Source organism: Barbatula barbatula (assembly GCF_947034865.1).
Source record: "Barbatula barbatula genome assembly, chromosome: 24".
Lineage (NCBI taxonomy): Eukaryota > Metazoa > Chordata > Actinopteri > Cypriniformes > Nemacheilidae > Barbatula > Barbatula barbatula.
Window position 1 is genome coordinate 5,842,233 of NC_136787.1, and position 27,058 is coordinate 5,869,290.

General features: G+C 38.2%; 1 protein-coding gene across 1 annotated transcript; it reads right to left on the reverse strand.

Annotated features, from left to right (window-relative positions):
• Nucleotides 1–400: 400 nt before the first annotated feature.
• Nucleotides 401–26,513, reverse strand: ugcg (UDP-glucose ceramide glucosyltransferase). The gene is made up of 9 exons (XM_079448581.1): nucleotides 26,296–26,513; nucleotides 17,853–17,994; nucleotides 9,348–9,450; nucleotides 8,465–8,566; nucleotides 7,660–7,772; nucleotides 6,125–6,303; nucleotides 5,506–5,592; nucleotides 5,119–5,305; nucleotides 401–4,121 (listed from the first exon to the last, which is right to left on the reverse strand). Exons 1-9 carry the CDS (start codon nucleotides 26,391–26,393, stop codon nucleotides 3,951–3,953), a joined length of 1,182 nt encoding a protein of 393 aa, XP_079304707.1. The 5' UTR covers nucleotides 26,394–26,513; the 3' UTR covers nucleotides 401–3,950.
• Between the last annotated feature and the right edge of the window lie 545 nt (nucleotides 26,514–27,058).

The following is a 27,058-nucleotide window of genomic DNA, read 5'->3' on the forward strand; positions in this document are numbered from 1 at the left end:
AAGGATGGACGAGGTAATGGTGGAGTTATTAGTGCAGAGTTTGATTCCCGAGGGGTTGACTTTTGAGGCGCAGTTCTGCCAAAACATTAATTCTGTCATTATTTGTCCAGCATGTGAATAGAGGGACAAGTACACATAACCTGGAGCACATCACACTCAGAGCAATGACCTGACGTCCCGTCTCTTTATTTGCTCTGCCGTATTTCCATTATTTACAGATAAACAGAGAAACTGGAGCCGAACATCTGACGGGGAATAATAACCGGTTACCTGATCCCACGGAAGGTTTAAAATGTGCAAAATACTTTAAATTCCAGGCATGAGATCACCTTACACCGATCATACCAAATTCATTTTAAAACAGGTTTAGCAAACCAACACAATTCATGATCAACGTTATAAATTCAGATGTTTTTGTTTTATTGAATAAATAATGATAAATATCGTCTTTAATAATATTTGTATTATCTGTTGTGAATCATGTCTTTGTCTATTTGACACATTTGATTCTTCAGCTAGCTTTCTTAAAGGGATAGTTCCCCACAAATGACATTCTTTCCTCTGCAGAACACAAAATATATTTTTGACTTTACTGTCGCTTCTTCCAGTTTTGTTACATTAAGTTTTATTGCCCGCTTCCTGTTTTGAGTAGTCTGTAGTGCAGTAATGATGTCACATTCACAAGTCTAAAATAGGGCTTTGGGGGGAAAACAAGTTCTGAAAAGAGCTATTATGCTGTGACTGCATCTAGCTAAACCGCTTAGTCCACATGCCTCCTGAAACATGTTCCAGCGCCAAAATGAGAACTCAATATAAAGATACAGAATAAAGGTTTTAAATTGCTTGATAAAGCTTTAATTTATCTGTTGTAACACAGTTTCCTGCTGTGGTTAATGCGTTCTTCATCCAGAGTACATTACACAACATCTACAAAACAAACACAAGATATTCAAAAGAACTGAAGTTTGTCCAGCCTTACTACTGCTGAAATAGGAACAGAAATCGTGGAGGATAAACAACCACTTGATAAATTAAAGCTACATTAAGCAGTGTGCGTAACGGTTTTCAACCAAACTTCATAAATAAACTGTACATTTTCTTTGAAAAAATGATGCTTCAACTTACAGCACATAAAAGAAGCAGTGGATCACAATCAGACTTTTTTTCGTCTCCGACTGGTGACCGAAAACGGTCGATTTGCTCGTTTACGATGATAGAACGCTGAAACGTTGCATTAAGAGTGAAAATATATTAAACATAGCACAGGACATGACACGTTAAAGGTGTAGTTCACTTTTAAAATAAGCCATAGTAGGAATAAAAGTTACTATGCTCATTTTAAATTGAACTACACCTTTAAATGCATATTGGACATGTCTCAAAACCTTGCGCGTCACCTGCCGGCACTCTCATGCGTCCGCACGTTTTCACATGACACCATGTGGGCCCCCAGCCATCTATAAAACTCTATCGACAAAGATACAATTGTACACATATTGAAAAAAAAGTCCAACTCCCCACAAGATGTTTTGATAACACAATCCCTCCAGAATTGTGATATCAGGTCATAAGCTGCAGTAAGAATCGCTTACAGACACACAGAAAGGAAAAGTCTAAACAGGAAATTTACAGTGCATTGTAGACTTTCCAAAAATGAGGTCAATTTACAAGTGACTTATTGACACGTTTCACAAACTTAAGATAAGAAACTAACAGATCTGGGATGAAACTCAACCGAGGAACTTATGAAAAACCAAGCCTTCCTCTTCCCAAACCAAAGCGCTTTTGTTTGTGTTGTGGTGTATCAAGTGTTACTGATTAACAATGGATAAACAATGAATGTTTTCATACAACAGTACCGAGCCCAAAAACCCGACACCCAGACAGAACAAATTTTAACGTAAAAAGTCATTCGTAAAAGTTGTTGCACTGAATTTTCCGCGAAACCATTATTGCCTAATATTCAACGCATGAATTTACGAAAGTACGCTTTTACAAATGATTCGATTGTGTGTGAAAAGGAACTAAATGTTCTTACGAAAAACGTTCTGTTTGTGTTTTACGAATGAAGCCCATTGTTTGTGCGAGGTACGACTTATCTGAAAAAAGAAAACATTTGAAATGTTTATTATAGTAAATCTGGACAAAAAATGGGTCTGGAAGCGAATAGTTCACAGCCTCAATATATAGAAGTATTAATCCTACAACGCGAGTATCTCATTATTGCTAACTGATTTATTTCCGACTCGTACTTAAACTGCCACGTTAAGTATAAGAGTGTACATTTCTTGGCTTCGTGCACAAAACACACGTTTATTTCAGTGGTCGGCCCAGAGTTTTCTTCAGAACAAATTCATTCGAATTTAAAAAACTAAGAAATACTTCTTATAAAAACAATTTGGCATTGGGCTAAAACGGTGTCTTAAACTCCAAATGAGAAAAACTGAATGGCAGCATTGAATCAAGGCACATGCACGTTGCTCATGCCGACACGTTTTTCCTGATTCACACACATCGGGTTGGTGAATGTCAGTGAAGTTATCTTTAAAACAATACTGCCAGTGTTGGCATGGGTTCTTAATCATAAAAGCCATGAATCCTGTTACAAGCGATAGTTGAAGGAATGAGGAAAAAGCTTTTTTTTCGACAACAGCGTGTGATTCTGGGAATCAGACAAGCGGTTCTTCAAGACACGACTGCTGGGAAGATTCGAGGGGAAGAAGACAATGGCGATTGTTTGCATTTTGCGATGCTAAATAGGTTAAAGAATGAGGAAATGACTAATATCGCTCTTGCCCACAAGGGTTGTTTTGAAATGAATCAGATTGTATACCTGTCGGCACACATCTGCCATTTATTTAATCATTTCAGTCATCATCTCAGTCATAATTTCACGCCGAATTAACTCCAAAAGTTGAAATAAAAATCGGTTCGATCAGTTTGCGTCACGGGTTAAATTGGCTAAATGAAATGCCATTAGATGAAATGTTTGGACAAGCTGTTACTGAAACTGTGCGTTTGTATCCAGTTAAAATACAGCGAACGCAGTTCGAAAGAAGAATGCCCTGTGTCACGCAAACCCTGCACAAGGAATAAGAGTGACGAGTGCGTTTATAAAAGAGGGGAACCAAGAAATAAATTCAATGAAAACTTGCTTTTCAAATGGCACTCTTTTCTATCCGAATAAATCAGCAAATATCATATTGAGGGTAACTAAAGCTCAGACTAAACCTTTATACCTTGTGTTTAAATACTGTTCTACTTCTTCAGACATTTACGAGTCCTGTGACGTTTGAGGATAAGCGTTGCGCTGTCACTTTTCAAACTTACGTTTAACCTCGGCATCTACAGAAAGTATTGCTCTTAGTAAACATAAAATGGACCTGAATGGATCGATCTCGGTCATTCAGAAGTCCTCACGTTTAAAAATTATGGCAAGAGTGCTGTACACTGAGAGCAAAACTGTGATAAGCAAAGTGATCCGTTCAGTTTTAAAACGCTTCGAAACACGCTCCTGCTAATATCATCTTTAAAAGCCGTATCCTTACTCCAGACAAATGATAAAATGGACATGTTTCATGTTGCCAGTACATTAAAAACTTAAAAACTAAAATTTGATGCGTTTAAGTGACGTTTGCGATGCTCACTGAAGTGCGGTGAAGTGCGACCATGTTATAGAGCATCATTTCCACTGTTTTTCACATCGGCACCCATTCACAACTTTTGGCTCATCTAGAACGAGGCTTCAATATGTCAGAGACCTCACAGAAAAAACATAAGCACCGAGAACATAAATCATCTATTCAAGCTTAAGTCACAGGTTAAAAACTATCAGAAGTTGGAGTTTTCGGTTCGTTAGTCCATCTGCGCCCGGGTTTCGCAGTCCACAATTCTTTTGTTTTGTTTTGTTTTCGACCAACAGTGCATTAGTCCCTGGCACTTGTTGCTGGTTAAACATCCAAGATTTCCTCCGCTGTACCGCCGCAACGCAAGCGGTAGCGGCCCGCCCTCCAGCTGATCGTGGGGTCCCAAAGAGCTGACAGGAAGATCTGAATGGTCATGGACTCCCTGATGAACCAGGCCACTGCGTAGTCCAGTTTGGAGAAAGAGGGAGCTCCACCCTTTGAGAAAGAAGAGAGCAGAGGATTACAAAACGATACTGGTCAGCTCAACGATTTAAAATAGAAAAATGGAATTGTATTTTTGCACATTTCGAATACTGAAAAAGAAAATCTTAGTTTATAGAGATTTGCTTTATTGTTGCAAAAACTGCTTTTTCACACATTGTTAAACGTATTAAACACACATAAAGGGTAACTAACAATAATGACGAATAGCAAAAAAATATTAAATCACGAAATATGAACATACAAGGAATCAGAAGATTTATATTTAATGCTGTGTTCACACTACGCCCCAATTATGCGATTTGCGGGAGTAAATCACATACAAAGTCAATGCAAAGATGCGAACAGACGCAAAAAAGATGCGAAATGGGTGCTGTGATCGCACGAACGCACATCGATAGTTTAAAAACAAGTAAAAAATTATGTCAACTATATCGAGAAATTAGCGCAGAGAGCTCATTGACCGCGACAATTTGACACGTTCATACATGTGAAGATGCTCCTCACGTCACTCACATGAAAAGAACAAACATTTCTCATGAGTAAAAAAGAGGAAGGAACACGGTGCTTGGTTTGGTGTGAACACATCATAAATATTGTATATCTAATATTTAAAATCCCCTACAGTGAAAATCTATTTGTAATGAGGTTTATATCTACGTGGTGTTTAAAAATGGTTTGAAACTGCTTTTGCTTTCTACATCGCAAACATGTGATCAATCAAGTGCATCAGGTAGTTTCAGCTGTTGTGATTGGGTGGAAGCAGGGACTATTTGCATATTGAAGGATCTGTGTATACTAAACGAACAAAGAGGGTAAAATGACATTTAGGGGCATAAAGAAATTAAATATGACATTTTAATGTTTTGAGTTATGTTAAAAGTTTTAACGGATAAAATTAACGAATACAGGGGGACTTTAAAATGCAATGAATAAAACCCGGCATGTGCCGTAGTAAATTAAACAGAAAACAAATGGAATGTGGCCTTACCTGTACTCCTCTGAGCTGAATGTAATCTGAAATGAACCAGGCCAGACAATGGCACAGGAAAAACACCATGATGTCCCAGCGAAACACATGATGGGCCGCCCAGCCAATGATGAGACTGGCCACAAAGCACTCAGAGATGGGCTCAAAGATGGTGAATGGCAGCATGTTGATTCTCAGCTTGGCCCACCTATAGGAGGAATACAGCGTTTACCAAGCAGAAAAGTGTTTGCATTTCTGAACAACACGAGACGATGATACCATCTAATGCAGCCATTGAATCGTTCTTTCTACAAGATGTCAACATGATAAAAAACAGATCTGAAATAAACCATCTAGGCCACATATTACAACATGACATTAAAAAAGCTGATTTGACATCCGTCGTACCTGATCATGCGCGACTGGAATTGCGCAATGGAGTACGAGCCCGAATTCTGCATGGCTACCTGCGTTGCCATGGCAAATTTCCATCCTCTGCAAGAGAGAAAACACATCAGTGCATGTGCAAATGAAAGCACACGCTTCCAGCTGAGACTGTAGCTTAAAATCTACCTTTTGGAAAATTCTGTGATACTGAACACACATTGAAGGGATGTTTTGCTACTTGTGCATGATCACTCATCGTGTGAGATTTAGCACGATTACATTTATAGTTTCTATAGATATTTATTCACTCTCATGTCATTTCAAACCTGTAGGACTTTATTTCTTCTGCAGAACACAAAAGACGACATAATGTGAAGAACGCTGGTAACCAAACAGCACTGACCCCCATTGACTTCCACTGTATGGCGCAAAACCACATAGACATTTCTCGAAATATCTTCTTTTGTGTTCTGAATAAGAAAAAGTTTCCTGATAATAATCATATGAAGATTAAAACCACGAATGCTTAAAGTGATAGAGGATAATAAGCCAAAGCCATAAAAGAATGAGCTGACAGATTGTGTTACTGTAAATTATTAGCACTCTGTACTGATATTTCACACAGGACAGACTGACAGACCTGTCTGCGATGGCCTTGGCCATGAAGTAATCTTCAGCAATATACTGGGCAAAGGCGAACAGCCCGCCGGCCTGGTCCAGGACGTCCTTCCTCATGAGACAGGACATTCCTGTGACGCACTTGATTCCTGTTACATTGGCTGAGATGTAGGAACGGGGATGTGATGTTCCAAAGTACACCTGCAAGATTTCACATCGGACGTGTTTATAACTCCAATAATCGGTGTGTAATTCATCAAGTTCTGCTTTACAAGTGTCACGTTTATAAATACTTCTTTTGACAAGTAGTTTGACATTGAATGTAGTCATTTAGTTTAGTGACAATATTTATTAAAGCTGCAATGCACAACTTTTTGGGGGGTTCAATATAGGTTTTGAGCAAGAACCCTTAACATTCAGTGTTGAAAACATTTTCCAAACATTACCATAATGTACAAAGGTAAGCTTTTAAGCAATAAGGTATGTGAGTCAGAGATATTAAAGCTTTGTTTTTAGTTTTTGCTCATATAGCTTCTTGTTTATTTTAGTTGAATTTCTCAAAGTCATTTTATTGTTTTTCATGTTGCTATATAAGATAAGATTTGTTCTTTTTCATTTTAGTTTATTATAGTTTTAGTGCCTTCAATTTATTTCAGTTAATTTCTCAGGCAACATTCGATTTTATTTAGTTTTTAATTTGAGAAAAACGATTAAGGCCAATATTTTATTCAGATTTTAATAAACAGAAACGTTTACATTTTGTTAAACTAAAATAACCTTGATGTGAATAAAACACAGCTATTGACCGATCAAAAGCAAGGACTGGTACTAACCATTTTATAATGTATTGTACGTTTTTCTATGTTACAAACAGAGATGGCGACAGAGAGTCAAAAGTTAACTAACAAAAAATTGTCAAACATTCACAATAGAAATCTGATAATAATTTATAACCATTATTATGCGTAAAATGTCAGTTTGACATCATTTGACTTCACACATGTAAAGACAAAACACAAGTAAACCTGCAATTTTATGTTTCAAACAGAGATGGCAGTAGAGACAGAAGTTACTGCTGCAGCGTTGAAAACAACTAAAGATGACCAAAAATACTTTTTTATAAACTGATCCATTGCAATATCTTGTAATTGATTGTATTCACAAACGTTGGCATCGAATGAGCATTTCATATTTTTACATTTCACATTAGCCAGCCCTATTTATTTGAAATAAAGGAATTATGGTTCTAACCAGCCAAACCATTTAGAGCCGCATTCCAATCCTCATGAATAAATAATAACTATCAGCAGTTAATGAATTGAAATATTGCATCGATCTGGCAAAAGACTCTTCACCATACGGTGTCCCATTTTTGTTGGTTTCTACTAACAGCACAGCCTGGAAACTACCTCAGCGTTTTGACTACATCATGACAGGGCACAACACAGACCTTCATTTAAAATAAACATCAGTGTCTCTAGTTTCATGAGTTCTACAGTAAAACACAAACAGTGATGTGATGAGGATATCAGAAGGTTAACGCTGAAGGATTCTGACCTGCTCCAATGCGGCGGCGAATCCTTGTCTGTCTGCTACGTAAGGCAGTCCGTGAACCAGTCCAACCTTCTCAGTCATGTGATTGGCCATATCAGTCAGTGTGTCTGGCTTTACTGTTGAATATTAGCTCACAATTACCACTGCTTTACAGTTATTCAAGGGTCAAGCTCATGAAAACCAGGTCAAGCGACCCAAACCCGAAATTAAGACTCTCAGACATGCTGTTACAAGTTACTGGTAACTTAAGTGGAAGTGACATTTATAACTTTAGAAAAAATATAAACTTTTTATGCATTTATGCAAGAAATCTTGCACATAGACAGTATCAAGTATGAAACGGCTTTATAGGGCCACGGTTTGAAAAGATCTTATTTTAAAGGCAGAATGCACGATTCTGTTAAGACATTTTTTTATCTTGCCGGTTGGAAATCTCTTCACATCCTGATAGCAATCAAGAAGTAAAGCGGTCAAATATTTATTTGTATTTATATGTCATCTGTGAACGGCGTAGGACCAAAAAATGTTCGACCAATTAAAACATTCTGGCCGAATGTTTTGACGATAGCCATTGGTTGTGACTGGTTCTGTTTATATATTCATCCATCCGGGATCATGATCTCAGTGCTAGCAGGCTAAAGTTAGCACCTTAAGACATCATGCGTTCTGCCTTTAATGATAAATATTAAATTGCTATTAATAAAAATAAATAATTATAAAATAAACTCGTCATGAGTATATGATGAAAGAATTTTCCTTTTTAGGTAAACTATCCCTTTAACATTAAAATGCAGGTTAGCAAACTTACCCCGAATGCCACTGTCACAGATCCAGACAAGTTCATATTTTGCTCCTTCATAAGCTGGCATGAGGTTATTTATTTTGGGGTTGATTCCAACCTTCTTCCCACCTGAAATAAGACGGAGAGCAAATGACTTCTTTATTCTAACTCATCAATATCACTTTACATATATAAACAAAGCACATCCCCCAAACTGAAAAAGAACCGATTCAAGGTTTAACTGATCCATCGGTTTCTAAATGAATAAAAACTGAATCTTAACATGAAATTTTAAATTCAGAAAGGAGTTTAGAAAGCACAGACATTTTTTTTAACATTTAACATCATAAACTTTAACGCATGTCAGCGTTGCCAGCTCATCCGATAGGATTAAACAATCATCATATTGTTATGATAAATATCTAACCATTTTTGTCCCAATACATACTTTTACATCTTTACGCTACACGGCACGTTATCCGCTGTCCGACTAGCTGACAGACACTTTTGACATGTTTAACCCAACACAACCGTCACTGACACTGTGTTTCTTAACAAGACTTCAGAGGTTGACATCCGCACACCGCCCCATCTCCCCTGACTGCCGGAGCAGTAACGGATAGGTTACAGGCAGTGGGCCGGATAACAGGACCCCTGAGAGACACCAGCGAGAAGCACCAGCTGCTCCTAATGAGCAAGAATCAATATCAACTCTTTGATGTACATTTACATACACACAGAAGACTCGCGGTACGCACACAGGGGTCGTCCTATCCTCTTAAGCAACTCCTCCGGGGCCAAACCTTTTCCTTGAACACAGACTAGGAGATGGCTGAACGAGATGAGGCAGTCCGATTCATTCCCACCTTGTTTTTATTTAGCAAGATAGGATTTACTTTCACATACTCACCAATGAAAAGCCTGGCATCGACGTTCGGATATTTGCCAAGTAACTTTTTGCAAACATCGATGGCCGGATCATCGTGGTCTTGGACGCAGAGCAGAATTTCATACTGTGGAAAACAAGATGCACATTTTGAACAACCTGGTCGAAGGACGGACGCAATGAAAATGGGAAGGACAATAAAACCAAAGTAACCGCAAATTGACCATGACTGTAATAAAACCACGGTTATTCAGTTCTACAGGAATGCATGGCCAGATTGAGTCAGATAGAAGACATCTAGTTCATATTGATAACCGTGAGGTGAAAATATCTGCTATACGCTATCTCTTTCGGCAAAGAGGGTGCCGTAGCGCTTTGAAAGGGAGGGTTGGTGTGAGCCCTTGGTTGGAATTTGCTACCTCACCACTAGATGGTGCTTAATTTCATACACTGAACCTTTAAGGAAAGTAGAAAAGTGCATCTCATGAGTTTGGTTTGTGATTCTAACAGCTGTGAAATCAAATACTTTGACTGAAGTCAAGTCAGTAAATTGACATATGCCAAAACAGACTGGTTATGTAACATGCCTTCATACACAGAACCATGCGAGTTTCTCAGGCTGCGTATACAACCACAATGTTTCAATATTGTTGACAGATAACAAGAGACACGTAGAAGCCAAAACTGTCACGTACTGATTCTGTTTATTGTAAATAAAGGCATTTTTGTTTAAGTTTGGTATCATAAACTATTTGGTTTGGTTTATATGTTACACAGTAACGAATTGTGTGCTGTAACGGAAAAAACTCCTAATAGGACGCATTGCTTTAAGTACCGTGATGCAAAAAACATTATGCACAATACGCTCCAATGCAAACAGTGTGAACTTACTGCCAATAATTCAGCCCAAAATAAAACGCTACAAAGTGGCACGATAAGGTTCCGTAATGCACAAGAAAGAAGCCACCTCAGAAATGGACTCGATCGTCTATTGATCTCCTCAAAGAGCAACCTCTATTAAAACTGTATAGAAAGTGAGGGAAGAAGCCACACGATAAACCGGAAAAAAGGATAATTTCATCATTTAAAAAAAATCATAATATATGCTTATAAAAACAAACAGTACATCAGTAAACGTGCCGCTGGAACGTTCATGAATGCCTTCACGTACATGACACAATGGAATGAGATCTTGATTGCTAAGTATCTCACAGGGACAAGTTGTTCAACTGTTAAGTGTGTTGAAATATGCATTCTCATGGTTTGTCACCGACAGCGATAATATAAATCGCAGATCACACCCAAAACCTGACTGACAGAGTAAAAGAGCTTATTTTTCCACTCACTAAAATATGAAGCTGATAAACTAGGAGCACAAAATCCGAAAAAATAACACTGTGAAAAATAACAATCGCATCCAGAATAAAAGTTTGTGTTTACGTAATATATGTCTGTGCACTGTGCATATTCATTTTGTTTTTATGAAAACATACGTGCATACATTTACAAAAATATACAAAAGAATAAATGTGAATATATTTATTGAACTATATATCATTGAAATAAATACATGCAAATGTTTCCTAAACATATACATGTATTATGTACGTGTCAAAGCCGAATTAATATGCACAGACATATATTATGAAAACAAAACTTTTATTCTGCATCGCGATTAATCATTAAACAACGCTCTGACGGCACTTGAAACATTTCAAATAAAACGTTTGAGAAAAGCTTCAGATACAGGAGAACAGTGGCCAGAGACGAGAAACGCTATGAGAATAAAGCCACCAAATTCACGCTTCATGATGAACAATAAGATCCTGCAAGACAATTCTCCCTTTCAGGTCATGGACACCAACACAGCAAAGCAAATTCAGAGCTAACCGTCAGATACAAAGAATCGAACGGACGTTTGACAAGAAGAGAAGTTGCGCTCGTGTACCTGACCTCTCACGAGTTCCCAGTATCGGTTCAAAGCACAATGCTGACATTCAAAACATTCATAGAATTCAGATACACAGAGTTCTCCTGTGATGCGTCTATTATTAACCTTTGGACCGATTTAATAAAAAAAACATTTTCACACCGTCACTATTTGAACAAAAGCAGACACAGCTGAAGAAACGCCCATGTTATCAATCAGGAAACATAATCCTCCACCAACGTTTAAAGAGGGCTGAACAACTTTAAAAGATAAGTTCTCGGCTTAGCTAAACGCTTCCATTGTTTCTCTTTTTTAGTTAAAGAGAAACAATATATTTGCAGTGAATTTTGCCACCTGATAGGCTTTAGAAAGGCATGTTTAATGGTGAAGTGCACTAGTGCAGTGTGCAGCTTCGGTGTGTGCCGTGCTGGTTTGCCCAGTTTGATGTTTGCTTGCCTTCTGGAAGGACACACCTAACCTATATTGTTCCCCGTCTGGTGCGTCCATCCAACTGATGTTTTGACAAAGCTTTAATTTCCAGAGTGCTTTTGCCAGTTGCCATAACACACCGGGACATCAGCTCGGGGTGTTTAAATACACCAAAACCTGACTGTGCGACCGGTGATCTCCACCTTCTCTTGGCGGATTTATTTAACTAAATGTTGGTTTTAATTTTGATCCTGCTCACGTGTGTATGTGCTTTACGACTCTAATCCCTAAAACACACACACAGGAAAACAAATTCAATAATTCGAATTAAAACTGCAATCTGTAACTTGGCCTAAGACTGCTGAAGCCACATGATCAGGAACACCCGAACTGAATGGAGAAAGCTACCTGACTGTTACATGGAAATTTCGTTTTAAATCTCTTAAGTGTTTTCAAACTAAGTCTTATTGCACTTTTGTTCATATAGCGATACTTTTCAAATAAATGTGCACTACTTTTGCATTCACTATTGAATTTTTCGCTTTAAGGGACACTCTGTCATGAATCACTCACCCTCAGACATGAAATTTCTTTGTTCGGTTGAACACAAAGAGAAATATTTTGGAATGATGTTAGCAACCAACAGTTCTGAAGCACCAATGAAGCACCATAGTAGGAAAACTTTTAATGGTAGTCAGAAGTGCCCCAGAACTGTTGGTTGCTAACACTATTTCAAAATATGTGTTTAACCGAAAAAAGAAATGTATACATGTTTGGAACAATTAGAAGGCGAGTAATTCATGACAGAATTTTCATTTCTGGGCGGAGTATCCCTTTAACAATGCGATTAATCACAGAAAAGTCATTCGATTACAGGTTTTAATCGTTGCCTGGCACTAATATACTGTACGTATATACGTACATTAAATATATGCATGTATATGTATGTGTTTATAAATACAAAATTAATAGGCACAGTACATATATTATGTAAACAAAGACTTTTATTTTGGATGCGATTAATCGTTTAACAGTCCCTAGATGCTTGTGTTATTAAAGAAATAGATTGAAAGAAAAGCTCGGACAAACCAATTTAGGCATGCTTGAATTTTCCCTTGGTTTCAATTTTCACGGTATCCGTGTCATCCACAACATCGGGTCGCAGACCCACGCGCAAATCTATCAAACAAATGCCCACGTTCAGATGGAAAAGATACGTCTGATCTCAGCACAGTCATTCAGAAACTCTCATGGTCTAGACTGGATGTAAACCATAGGGGAAGCTCTTATAAATGATTGAAGTAAAACCGCCCACTCTTTCAACACAGCACCATTACTTCACTCGGGGTCACTGTTGCGTACGAGCATCTCTGGGCATGCAGAAAAGGCCCTTTGTCTCTCTGCTCCCAGGCTCGGTGCCATCGTCATGGCAACGTGGTGGCTATTAAGTATTATGAAGTGGAAGGAGGGGGGAGTGGCTTCTCCAGTAATAGAGCAGGTCTGTTTTTACCTTTCGACAAGCTCAATACCACAAACAGCCGTTCCTGAAAGCTTTCGATTTATCGTGTGGCTCGTCGCACTTTTTTTGCAGGTACATTTCATGGAGTTGGGGTCGAGTTGTGCCTGAGGCTCGGAAACAATGCGAATTTTGGAGTATGAGGAAATGGAGAGATCAATAGAGGGTCGAGTGACATTTCAGAGAGGTTTCTTTCAGATGCGATGTGGGCTCGGTCACCTGCTTATTTTATTTTTTTAAATGCTATTTGTACCCCCATGCAAATAAATACACCCAGATAGAACAGGTACGTCTGTGAGATGTCTGCTAAAGATCTGGAATACATCGGATGTGTAAATGTCTTCGAAAAAGGCAGTTTTACATACATTGTAAATCATAAACATCTTAGGACGTCTGACAGGAGACATCGCAGAAACGTATTGCAGATGAGCAAATAATAAAAAAAATACGTCTTGCAGATGTAAATCAGACATTAAATAGACGTCTCCCAGATGTTTGTGTCCTATTGGGTAGTTTGTCTGACGTAGCTGTTAACAGGGCGGTCAAGAATCATCCGATTATCTTATCACATGCAATTATTTGAGACATCCACATTTTTCATACTAGAAACGTACATACTGCATTTACTCTTACGCTCAAACAACGTTTCTCCAAAATTTGAGTCGCACCGGCATTGTTTTTTACGTTCGTAATTGCGATGCTTCGGTTCTTACGAAACCATAAGCTTGTCAATGTAGGTTGATTGGCTAGTCGTTACAATCTCTTTATCATGATTCTTTTAGTTATTTACAGAATTTTGACATCTCTAAAATATAAACGTATTCAATCACGACAATATGTCTTTCAAAGTATTAAGTGTCTTCATTCTATATTGCAAGTGGAAACTTACAAAGAACTGAATTGCATAATTAGTTAATGATCATTTTTATGGTTTTTATACAATGAAACATCAGACACATTTCATGACCATGACAGTGTTACGTTTAACAAGAGATCTGTGTCAGCTGATCGAAAGAGGGAAGTTAGTGAACTATTTTTAAAGGGAAGCGATAATAAAAGCATTTGCATTGAACGTCTGAAACCTTCCTTCCCTTCAGATCTCATGAAAATTATTTTAATTTGGCAGCGATGTAGGCCTACGCTAGACCTGTGCCGTCATGAAGAGATGTTTAACTTTACAAGCAAATGGTCTGATAAACCTGATGCTAATCTGGAGCTAATGAAAATATCCTTCTGCCTGAACATTCTTTCGCTCATACGGCATCATTTTACCTGTCACTGGAATGCCTGAAGTGATGACACATTTTCAAAATCTGTTTGGGTTTCGGCCTCACCTTGCCCCCATTCTGCACGCTTCTCAGTGGGCGTATTAAAAACACACATTCTTCAGTGGAAGGAATACCCCTGCCTCGAGTTAAACTTGACGAGTCTTAACCCGGCAGAATTCCAAACCAGAAGTAGAATCTCCAAAGATGCTACTTTTCCCAACGGATTGTATTGCCTGAAGCTGAAGTATAGCACATCTAAAGCATCACTGATAAAGAATATCAATACGCATTTCAATATAAAAACGTCTCGTCAAGTTCTCATTGATTTCCAACACTGGAGAGAGGAGTCAATCCCTGACTCAACAGTTTCCCGATGAGAGGAAAATGGAACAGAATGTCCCATCTGCCGAACTGCACGTCTGAATGCAATACTGCAGAAATAATGCAGCCTGTCAGCTAACTTCACACACCAGACCCTCGAGTGGAAGACCGGAAAGACACTGATGGTTTTTATATCTCTGTTAATATTACAGTCACCTTTAAGGGAACACTTCACCCAAACATTTTAAGTTCTCTATAAATTGGTTTGTTCGGATGAACAAAGAGAAAGATATTCGGAAGAATGCTTGAAAACCAAACAGTACTTTGACCCCATTGACTACCATAGTAGTAAACGTTACTTTATAATTGGTTTACATCATGCGACCGGACCCATTGTACTCTAAAGAACATTTGATATCCAATTTAGTTACATTGCTACGTGCACACAGCACTGACTGCTTTGTTTTTTGTTGCTGCTAGTAACCACCGTGAGTTACTATATGTTTGCACATTCCTGCTCATGGAAATATTTACAGTTTATCATAGAATATATACCTTTATCCGTTTATATTATTTATATTTTCCTTTTGTGTTGGGTTGTGTCTTCGGAGCTGACCTGACCTGCATTTCACTGCTAGTTGTATGTTCTCTATATAACGGTGACAAATCTTCAATCTTTTTGTTTCTTCCGGACACAAAATATGATATTTTGAAGAATGTGGGACAGTAAACAGTTCTGGGTCACTTTTGATACCAATGGTAGTCAGTGGGGTCCAAGAACTGTTTGGTTACATGCATGTGTCCAAATATCTTTCTCTGCGTTCAACCAAATAAAGAATTGTATACAGATTTGGAACATCTAGAGAGTGAGTAACTCGTGACGATGACCAACTTTCGACCCAAAGCTCTGGAATAATCTTCCTCTACACATTAGACTAGCCCCTCCATTTTTAAGTCTTTCTTAAAGACATATCTGTTTTCATTACACTCCCATACACTCCCTCATCATTGGTTAATGTTGTTGTTACTGCTGTGTCATCATTTTCCTTAGACTCGTGTTTTAGTTTTTATTTTAGTCTGTACAGCACTTTGGTCAATCTCGATTGTTTTTAAATTTGCTTTACAAATAAATATTGTATTGTATTGTATTTATGACAGAATTTTGGGGTGAACTATCCCTTTAAACGTGATCCACACAATAGTCTCCAACATGCTCTATCTGCGTTCATGTATCACCTAGAAAGCGTCCAAACACAAAATGCATAAAAAACACATTCCAGGAAACAGATCCATAGGTTGGTTTTGAATGGCATACTGAATTTTGTTTGTGAATATCAAATCATTATATTCAGAATGAGATCTCCGTTCACTGGAAATGTCAGAGCTGGCTTATCAAAAACACAGAAGTAACTGTGCACATAGTGAATATAGAAAGCAAATAACTTATTTATGGGACCTAAGTTACTGAAAAGCTGTCAATCGTGGAACTGAATCGTTTCAGAGTAGGTCTGTTTTAATTCCATTACAGATGATGAGCCGTTTTTCTACATAATCTCAAAATAAACGTAAAGGTTCTGGGTTGAATTTCAAACTACACACTAGTTTTTATTTAGGAGTTCTGACAAATGTCAAAAGGGAGCTCTTGTTTCACAGAGCCTGCTTACCTGGAAAAGCATCTCATTAGAAAAGCATCAGTGATCTATCCAAAGCTTCGCGCTCAGGATGCAAAATAGAAACACTTTAATTAGATGGTGCTAGCGCTCGGCAACAAAGACAAGTATGTATTATCAGGAGACGCATGCTGCATGTTTCTATCTGGCAACCTCTGTATTACAGCTCAACACAGCTGCCACTAACCTGATTGACTTCTGATCTCACTAGAAATGTCAAGACTAATGAAGTGAAATTTTAAGCTCTATTTACGAATCACGTAAAGAAAATATTTTTTACAATCAAATTCCCATCATAAAGACATAACTTGTTTTGTTGTAAAATGATTCAACATCGTTGTAGTGGGTTTTAACATGATGTTAACATGTTTTTGGATGATGATAACGTATTTAAACATGATGCCAACACGTTTTAGCAGGATGCTAACATGTTGAAACATAATTTAACATGGGGTTGTATGTTTAGATGCTTTTGGATGATGATAACATGTTTAAACATGACGTCAATGAGCTTAAATATGATCCATTCTAACAGGATGCTAGCATGTTTAAACATGTATTAATATTGTCCTAACGCATGCTAAATCATGTAAAAACATGATAGCATCACGTTAACACATGCTAGCATCATGCTACGCCATGTTAATAAGTAAACATCACGCAAAACATCCCCGGTTTATGATCGTACCGTGTTAAAACATGTAAGCTACCTGATAGCACACATACATCATTTTGTTACTATGCTAGCTAATTTACGCTAATTTACTCAAATGTTTATATATTCAAAAACAAATCACTAGTTAAAATGCATGACGGAAACGTGAGAGGAAGTCACAATCAAATCAATTCTAAAATAGGCTATTCAATCATCAGGTTGAACGCAACAATCCACCAGAAGTCAAAATGATGTTCTTTTCTGGAACATACTGAGAGCTTGTCAAGTACCTTTCCACAATAATAGCACAGGGTCTACCGGAATCCTATCTACCACATGGCATATGGACAATGGTACATTGTTTTGAATGGTTAACTTCCTTCAACGAGGAACGATCACATCGCAGAAAAAAATTGTAGATGTAATTTACACAAACTAACAAGCAGGATGTTATTGCAAAAGTGCGTCACACAACAGGATGAAAGGACATACAGTTCCCACAGGATGTGTGCAAAAATCCTTCAATTGCGAACAATTGGAAACTTCTATGAAAGAGACACTGTAACTTTAATATACTGCACCCAGTTAAATCAAAGATTTATGGATACAGTTTAGTAGACAGACAACTTTCTTTATCACTAGTACAAAGTATAACTCATGTGCATGGCAGAAACGGTGTGATAAGAGTTGTGAAACTACGAACAATTGTTCGAATGGCACCTTTAGAGAAATAACAATACCTTGGGATAATCCAGCTCGAAGAACGTCTCTAGGTTGTTTATTAGATTGGGGTCCACTCCTTTGAGGGGCTTCAGCAGCGAGACCCCGGCCAGCTTGCAGTACGGCTGCTTGTCTGTGGTCTTCTTGTTAAGATGCAGACGGCTATTTAAAACAGAATGACATCAGCAGTTATTGACCACACCAACATTTCATGCAGTCGCTAAAAAGTATTCACTTTAATGAAGCCTAAATGACAACATCAATACAAATGATGTTTGTAATAAACATGCGCCTGTAGGAAAAAACTTGCATAAATCATTTCCGATTATATTTTTTAAAGGGAAAAGCATTTTGCAAAATCAGTTGAAGAACGCAGACATACTTAATTAAATACGCATTAAAAATGACTGCTGTAAGAGTCTCTCTGGCAAAATGTGGTGAAGCATTTGGCATTCTGAAACAAGATCCAGGTCTGCACTGCTGACACAGAGGCAAATGCAGCTTACTCTATTTGCAAGCTGCTATCTGCAGTAACCAAATTAAAGCACACAACAGGTCTGTTCAGAACGCCTGTGAACCAAACCTGACGTATGTAAGCAGAAGTCTCACATTAGCATGAATCTGCAGACAAACACGACGCTTGTGTGTTTGATAAAGAGAGAAACGGAGTTATTTTAATTTACTACTTTAGTTGTGTTAATATTATTTAGTTTATTGTATTTGCAGCATTATTTTAAAGTGGCTTTTATTTTATACAGATAGTTTTCATATTGATGTTTTATTAATTATGCTTTTTTGTTATTTATCGTTGTATTATTTATTTATTTATTTATTTAAATATTGCTTTTAGATGTAATTTTTATTTCAATTTAGGTTTTGTCTACACACACACGTGATAAGAGAGGGTGTGTGTGAGAGAGAGAGGGAGAGAAAAAGAGAGAGACCACAAAATAAAGGCCAAATAAATTCCATGTTGTGTAATCAGAATGAAATTTTAGTTTACATAATACAAGTCTGTGCACTGTGCATATTGTTTTGAATTTAAAAATTAAAAAAGCGCTCAGGACGTTTTTTGTAAATACGATTTACTCCATCGGATTGTAATGTAAAACAGAAGCTAGCAGCTTAAAAAAAATAAGTCAAGTCCGAACACGGCCTTAATGACAAATACTTTGATAAAAAATAGACTCAGAGAAATGACAATGTGCAGTTTTTTTTCATTTCAGAGGGACTTGTATAATATAATAATATGATAATATGATTCCTCAATACACTCATGACTCTATCTGAATGCGTCTTGGTCAAACCATATGCTTATTCACAGACGAACTGTGTTCATGTTTATTTTTCCAAACAGCCGATAAGACTGGGTTTGGGAAGGGCAGTTTGTTTGTTAGATCCGAGCAGTTTACTTATCACTAGATGAGTCGGGACTCTCCGCCTTCACACATAAACGCCTGTACTGTTGGGCTCGATATCTACTTGTTTTTCAACACCAAACAACCACAGGAAAACATTCTACATTTGCAGATTGCACATTCTCGAGTACTTGTGAAAAATGCTCGCACTGTCTCAAAAACCGCTCGCAGCCTGCAGGCCTGATTTAGGTGTTTATATTTATATATAATGAAACTTATACATAAACATTCATTTTGTTTTCACATTTTTCTTAAATATGTACATTAATAATGTGCACAGTGCACATATATTATTAAACTTGTCTAAATGTGAGCCCTGCTTAATACATTGCAGTGGATTAGCGAGTACAAGTAAAATATAAACAACAAACCAACCCCTTTTTGAATAAGCTAATTGTAGTAAAAAGACAGGTTTACTGTCACAGGTTACTAAACTTTCGCATGAACGATATTTCTTATACTCTCATTTGACTGAGCGAGGAAGTCTGACAGTGATTCAAGTCTAGGCCGGTAGAAACAAGGGACTGTGTTTTTTCAGTCACAGTGGTATTATCTTGTGGCTATAAATGGATCTGGATGTGGTCAGGACAGTGCTGCCTGTGCTAGAGTCTTGACTTTGTTACTTGGTGCGAAGATGTGAATAATATCCAGTTAACAATCTCAGTGTTTATGGCTGTTTTGAAATCTTGGGGAAACTGCACAGCAATTCCAGCATCCTCCTGGCAGCACTTCTTGTCTCTCTGTCACCCTGTGAGGGGTCTGGAGTATTTCTTCACATGCTTGCCAGTGGCTTCACTGAACAAGCAGTGCAGCTTTCAGAACAGCAACATCTTTTAAAAGCCAGAAACAAAAACACCACATGTGCAGATTTGGTTGTACCGGATGAAAGCAGTGCATCCACAGCTAGGCAACCTGGCTATTTTTTGTGTAGTTTGTGTCGACTGCCAAAACACGCTGACGTTGCCTTCGGCTCTATGTATTTTTAAACATTTCTTTTAAGCTAGAACGCTAGAGAGTGATATAAAAAACCAAAGAACATTAGTGTTACACAATATCATTTAGTCAGGTTGAACGCAAAACTGATATTTTAACATCAGCATAAATGCTCGCTATACTAAAGGCCCTTTCACACCAAAAACAAAAAAGATAACCTTATTAGCATTCACAGGACAGTGATAGTTTCCAAAATTGTTCACCCTCTTGTCGTTTCAAACCTTATGACTTTCTTTCTTCCGCAAAACACAAAAGAAGATATTTTGAAGAAAGTTGGTAACCGAAGAGCACTGGAACCCATTCACTTCGACTGTACGGACACAAAACCAATGCAAGTGAATGGGGTCAAGTTAACAACATTCTTCAAAATATCTGCTTTTGCATTCTGAGGAAGAAAGAAAGTCACACAGTTTAAAAAGTGAGTAAATGAGCTTAGGTGAACTATCCCTCTAACAGACGTTAAGATTATATTTATTTTAAGCTTGTGTGCTGCATATTTAATGCTCAAATGGGTTCTGACAGTCAATGTTTTATGATCCCAATGATAATGTTCCTCTGTATTGTTATGGTGCGGATGTCTTATTCTCCAACATTAAGAATTATTTTTCAATTGTTAACAATAAATATCATTCCTTAGGTGTGATCCAAAATCTGCCGACAGTTTTCTAATCTTTATAGCAATTTTTGTGCACATTAGTTTCGGCATCAAACATCGGTTTGTACAATTCTGTATAATTCTGAGATTTGTAATTCATTCTGAGATCTGTTAATATAGTATAGTATAATATAATTTATACCCGCAATAAAAATAAGAGACCACACTAAAGTCGTTTTCAGTGTTTCTGAATTCACAATTTATAGGTACGTGTTCAAGTTCTTTGTTCTTTTTTGTTTCATTCTGTGAACTAGTGACATTTCTCCCCAATTCCAAATGAAAACAAACTTGCCAAAAAATCTAAAAAGATGCAATGTTGCCAGATCTTGAATACCACAAAAAAAGTTCATATTCATGTTTGACCAACACAATACTCTAACATATTTTAGGATAAGTTCAAAAACTAATATGGGTAGTTGACAAACAAATCGTAAACGTGTCCAATGGTGTGACAGCAAAATGTGAAAAAACCCCAAAGATAAATCTCTTATGCTAGTTTGATTTATAAATATTAATAGTATACAATTTTATATTAACAGTTTGTTTTCAACTTTTTTGCTACATCACACCATAGGACACATGTACGTGTATATTTGTCAACTACCCAGATATGATGAAATATAACAATTTTCTTGCATCTTTGCATTAACCCAAATCTTTCACATTGCTGTTGAGAAACTTTGGTCATTCCTGAGGTTTGTTTCTGTTGAAATTTAACAGACAGACACTCTTCCTCATTGTTTCTTCTCTTACGCTTTAATAAATATTGGTGCACAGCCCGATCTCCCCACCTCCCTTACTGAACTCCACTCGACCGACTCAGTCCACCACAATCCCGGTCCTCCAACCGGTCCTTCCCGGCAAAAAGGTTCCTTGAATAAACGCTGACTACATTTTTTTAAACAATTGGGAATTCATTTGCTTTGATTGCTTCCAGTACAATAACACCCTCGAGCGATACAACACATAAATAAAGCATTAGATTTGTCATTTTGTAAGCTGAAGGCGCATTTAAATGCTTGGCATACCAATTGGTCATTTTTGCTATTTCAGGTGACTTCCCGGAATAAAAAGTGAATAACTTTTTTAATCGTATGGTTTCGATTATGGTCTACAAATATTACATGTCAATTTATGTTCTCACAATGGCGTTTGCCAAGGCAACAAGGAATGGTGTTCCCAACCTATTTTTTTAAGCAATCAAATTCACAATTTCAAATTGTGTCTTCATTTACACACCGTCTTGTCAATTCAAACCTTTATGACTTTCTTTCTTACGCACAGCAAAAAAGATGATATTTAGAAAAATGTTGTGAAAATGACCCCCATTTAGTTCTATTGTATAGACACCAATGCAAGTGAATAGTTAGCAGCATAGGGTTAAAAATATCTTCTTTTGTGTTGATGGAAAATGATGTAACAGATGACAGAATGTTTATTTTGGGTCAACTATCCCTTTATTATGTGCATCATAACAGACCAGAGGCTTGGCTCGTGACCCATCTAGTCATTATTGCAGTCTCTAAATGATACTCGAGGATCACACCAAAATCATCAACATGACTGTCAGCGTTCCATTCTACCCATGACAGTGGCAACTTCCCGAATGTATGCAAAGAGGAAATTGTTACACAAAAGAAATGTAACTAAAAATATCCTATTGCGGCCTGCCAAAAGGCATGACATAAGAACCAACGAAGCTGGAGAACCAGGAATAGCAGCCCAGTAGGAAGTGAACTCCACTTAGGTGAGGTTCTCTGAGGCGTGATCCACATGCTCACTAAACTTGATATGAAATAATGAAACTAGGCGTTGAAGAGAAATGAATGAAACTCTCAGTGTCATCACTAATGTTGCATTCCTCTCTCTTACACCCCTGAACAATGACCCATCCTTATGCTATGTCCCCGTAAGGCAGGGCCGTGCCAAGCTGTGATCGTTGATTAATTCTTTCCTTCACCCAACACCCGATTCTCTCTTTCAGAAACTGCGTGAAGGTGTATAGAAGGTATGCTACACACAACAAATCATCAAATTATGTCATGGAAACAACACACCTTGAAACACATGCATTGCACGTGAACATCTACGATAATGGTGTTCATTTTTATTTTACGCTACTAATGCTTTTAATGTGACATTAAAGGGACTAGATTACATTTGAAAACTGACATAAGATCAGAAGTGGGTTAATAGTGTCACACAAACTTCCTGTGTTTTGATGCAGATTAAACAGAAAATCAGATTAGTAATAAAGATTAAGAACAATTCCGTGCGAGAAGAGTGAGAAGCAATTGAATCTGCCATTGAACAGTGTTGTTGTATTTATACACACATAATGACGAAAGTTACATTATTTAGCAACTTATTTTTGGTTTAAATTGTTCTTCTGGTCTTTTGCCTCTGAAACGACTTTCCTCCTCATCCGACATCATCAAGCACTAATACATATCAGCCCCTCTCCTCCAACCAGCTGGAGACCACCTTTTAATTCCCGATGGACAGACCGCAGGTCCCAACCTGCAGTTAAATTGAATATCCTGTTTCACGAAAATGTAAATTACTGAAAGTGAAGTAAAATGGATTGTGAAAGCCATTTCTAGTCGACCGAGTATACACATTACGAGTATTAATGCTGCAGTTCGCCCAAAAATGAAACCTATTTTATCGTTTATTCGCTCTTGTATTGTTCCAAACCTGTGTGACTTTATTTCTTTTGCGGAACACAAAAATTTATTTTGAAGAACGTTGGCGACTAAACACAATTGCCCGCGTTGACTACCGCTGTATGGACATTGGTACATTTCTCGAATGATCTTCGTTTTCGTGTTCCACAGATAAAGGAGTCATACGTAAGGGATAATCCACAGCTAGCCATGTGTTGAAGGGTTTAAATGGCTAGACGAAGTGCGTTAAAATCATTTAACGCACGGCTAGCTGCGGATTATCCCGCTCATACCATGGTCATTTGCCAAAGCTGTTATTGATGGTTCAAACAGACCACGATACAAATTTGTTTAAACAACATGAAGGATGACAGAATTTAAATTTTTGGGTGAACTATCCTGCTTAAACTAAAAAGAAATATACCAACTGACCACCGATGACCCGTAAAAGAATTCATCAGGTGGACCACCGTCAGTTACTGACCCGAGGGTACACCCTGATCCATGAAACTGAGTCCTTTCATACCAGCCCGACTACGGATCAATGCGAAGGACTCGAATGGCGATGGAGAAAAACAGTGGAATGACCAGATGTTATGGGGTCGGAGGCACACCATAATGAACAACGGTCCATAAAAACACAGTGCGGTTTCCTCTCTTCAATCGGGCCAAAGGTTATCTTTCCCGGAAGAAAACCCCGTCTCCACTTTATCAAACCAAGATCTAATTTGTGATAAAAATGACTGCAAAAAACATACAAATGGTTGGTTACAAGCACCGATCTTGTTTGCCGTTTTATAAGCAAACCTCAAAGCCACTGAGCTTAGCTGTTGGTACACAGGAAACAATGGAGTGTTCACAAAAGCTTTGAAACAGAATGTGAAGCAGTCAGGCAAGCACATCATCTGCCCGAAACCTTTTACAACTTGTCATAGGCAAACAGGGATCCAGAATACAGCCAGATGCCCGGACCAGTGTGGACACTAGATCATCTTACATTAGTCCACCATGAACGAGTGGTTTTATGACTCGCACATATGGTTTTGAGGGACGTATTGAGCATTCCCCTTGCAAATTCAACGGGCGTATACACATGACCAGAATAACATTATCAAGCCAACTGTACAGATCAGTTTAGTCAAAAACGCAAAGATAAACTGCGACCATCTTAAAAACAACAACTGGTTATGTCTTTGCATCTCATCTTATCATTTTCGAGCAAGTGTGTGTATATCTTCCAATCTTTGATTGTGCGGTAAAATGAAAATATAAACTGCAGACCTGAGCCATGCGAAACAAAAAAGCAGAAATGTTAACCGTTTATTGTAAAATCACATGACACATCGTCTACAAAAAGAGGCCCACTTGAATCGGATGAACTGTGATGGCCTTGTCCCTAAGCCTGGACATTTTTGCATCAGCAGATAGACAAGCACACATCATTTGGGAGTTTGCAAATGTCTAAAAACCATCGTGACAGGCGGACGTGAAGCAAGACAGGCTCCACAACCAGCTTAACTCTGATCAGGAGGTTCCTCTCGTGCATTCTTTTGAATAGGATTGTGATTCAACTCACATGACACTGTTGCAGGTGGGGGAAACTCCCAACCCAATGTTCCCTGTAAACCAATGTTTCATTCAGCCTACCCATAGTGTCGAATGACATACTCTCATCGGAATGTATATTTCTCTCGATCACGAAACTACCGTTTTATAGTAAGAGTTGATCCGAAAGCAAAGCAAAAGCGGTCAACAGATGTCCATCGGTAGAGAATCTGAAAAGTGGGAAAATGCCCAAGATTGTAATGTACACAAAGCCCGTCTACTTTCCATAAGTTAAAATAAAACTGATTTAACCTATTTTACATTTCTTTGCCACGACACCACTCTACTTCCACGACACCTAAATAAGAACTACAACTACTACAAAAAATGGAGAAAGTAAAAACTATTTAGTAGGTGTGTCCAAACTTCTGACACACGGTGTGTATAAAATATGTACACTAACTTGACGGGATGTGTGGCTTTACACGATACTACATCATAAATACATATAATAAACGCAGCTAATGTATGAAAATGAGAGGTTTAACTTTAAACATTCACATTCACACAGCAATGTTAGATTTATAGGCCCATGTAAAAAACGTATATGTATCTGTCCGTCTTCTGACGCTAACGTTAACTATGACTGACTGAGGGAACACTGACACTGTTGGAACCCCCGAAACCCACCACAAATAATAATAAATAATAATAATAATAATGACAAAAAACATTAAACACGTTTGCTTTTTGGGGGTTTGGTCAACTGCAGAATAAAATACCGTAACACGGACACTGCGCAGTTGCTATGCTAACGACCAGCGTTAGCGGTGTGAAACGACGTCAGCTTTGCGGTGTAATGTGTGTAGAATTCCGGTAAAATAACGCAAAGTCCTTTGACATTTATAAAATTGACATTCTGGTATATAATCACGTGTGATTTTCACGCTACACACACACACACACACACCGTCATCATCATCATCATCATCAGCGTGAGCGAGAAAGCAACGCGGCGAAGAGGAACGGACCCACAACACCCCATCCGCACCTCGAGCGAGCGATGCAGGCTGACTTCACTTTAAATCAGCTTTATTACAGTTCTTCATAGATGTGCCGCGTTTAAACGGGCTGTCTGTCGCTCTCGAATCAGTGATGCCACATTGACAAGAAAAAAATCACTTACACGTAGATGATGGACACGAAGTGCATAAGCCAGAGGACGACAAACAGCAGAAATCCGAAGATGGAAAAGCCTTGCAGAGCTAGATCGAGCAGGGCCATAATGGCTGTCCTGTGTCCGGATGGGCTGACACCTCAGTGTTCGGCCCTGAAAGCTGAAAAGCTCACACACTCGTACGCTCATTCAGATAGAGAAGCGTCGCTGCGGGCGGGTCTGAGGGGAATCGGCGCATAGCGGAGGTGGGAGGAGCCGGGGTGCATTACTGCGGTGGCGGTGGGCGGAGTCTGCGGGGTGGCACTGGCGCGTTTCCGACAACGCTGTACTTGGGACTTGTTTGATATATTAAGAAAAACACGCAAATGTGACAGCCAGGACTACGCAGAAAACAAACACTTGAGGTGTGAGGCTTTCACAGTCACGTATTTTTATGGCTTCGGACTTTACATTTTGTCTTCAACAAGCTTAAAATAAATATGCTTCATATAAAAGTAAGGACATACTGATACACGGATAAAACTTGTTCTAAAGCACTGCAGTCTGCTTAAACTCACAGAAGACATTTTTCCTCCATACCCACACACTTTAACTAGTACCCCACAATGTGTAAAAACAAGTACGCACACACACACACACACACACACACACACACACACACACACACACACAGGTTAGGTTTCTATAAATTGTGGGGACTTTCCATAGGCATAATGATTTCTGTACTGGGCAAACTGTATATTCAATTGCCATCGGTCCCCACAGTGTAAAA

Bases quoted from the DNA above. Each gene is read 5' to 3' on its own strand.
- ugcg (XM_079448581.1), bottom strand. From the start codon at position 26,393: ATGGCCCTGCTCGATCTAGCTCTGCAAGGCTTTTCCATCTTCGGATTT. The intron at 8,567-9,347 runs GTGAGTATGTGA...GTCTTATTTCAG, and splicing joins CGATGCCAGGCTTTTCATTG to GTGGGAAGAAGGTTGGAATC. The intron at 5,306-5,505 runs GTACGACGGATG...TTCCTCCTATAG, and splicing joins TTCCAGTCGCGCATGATCAG to GTGGGCCAAGCTGAGAATCA.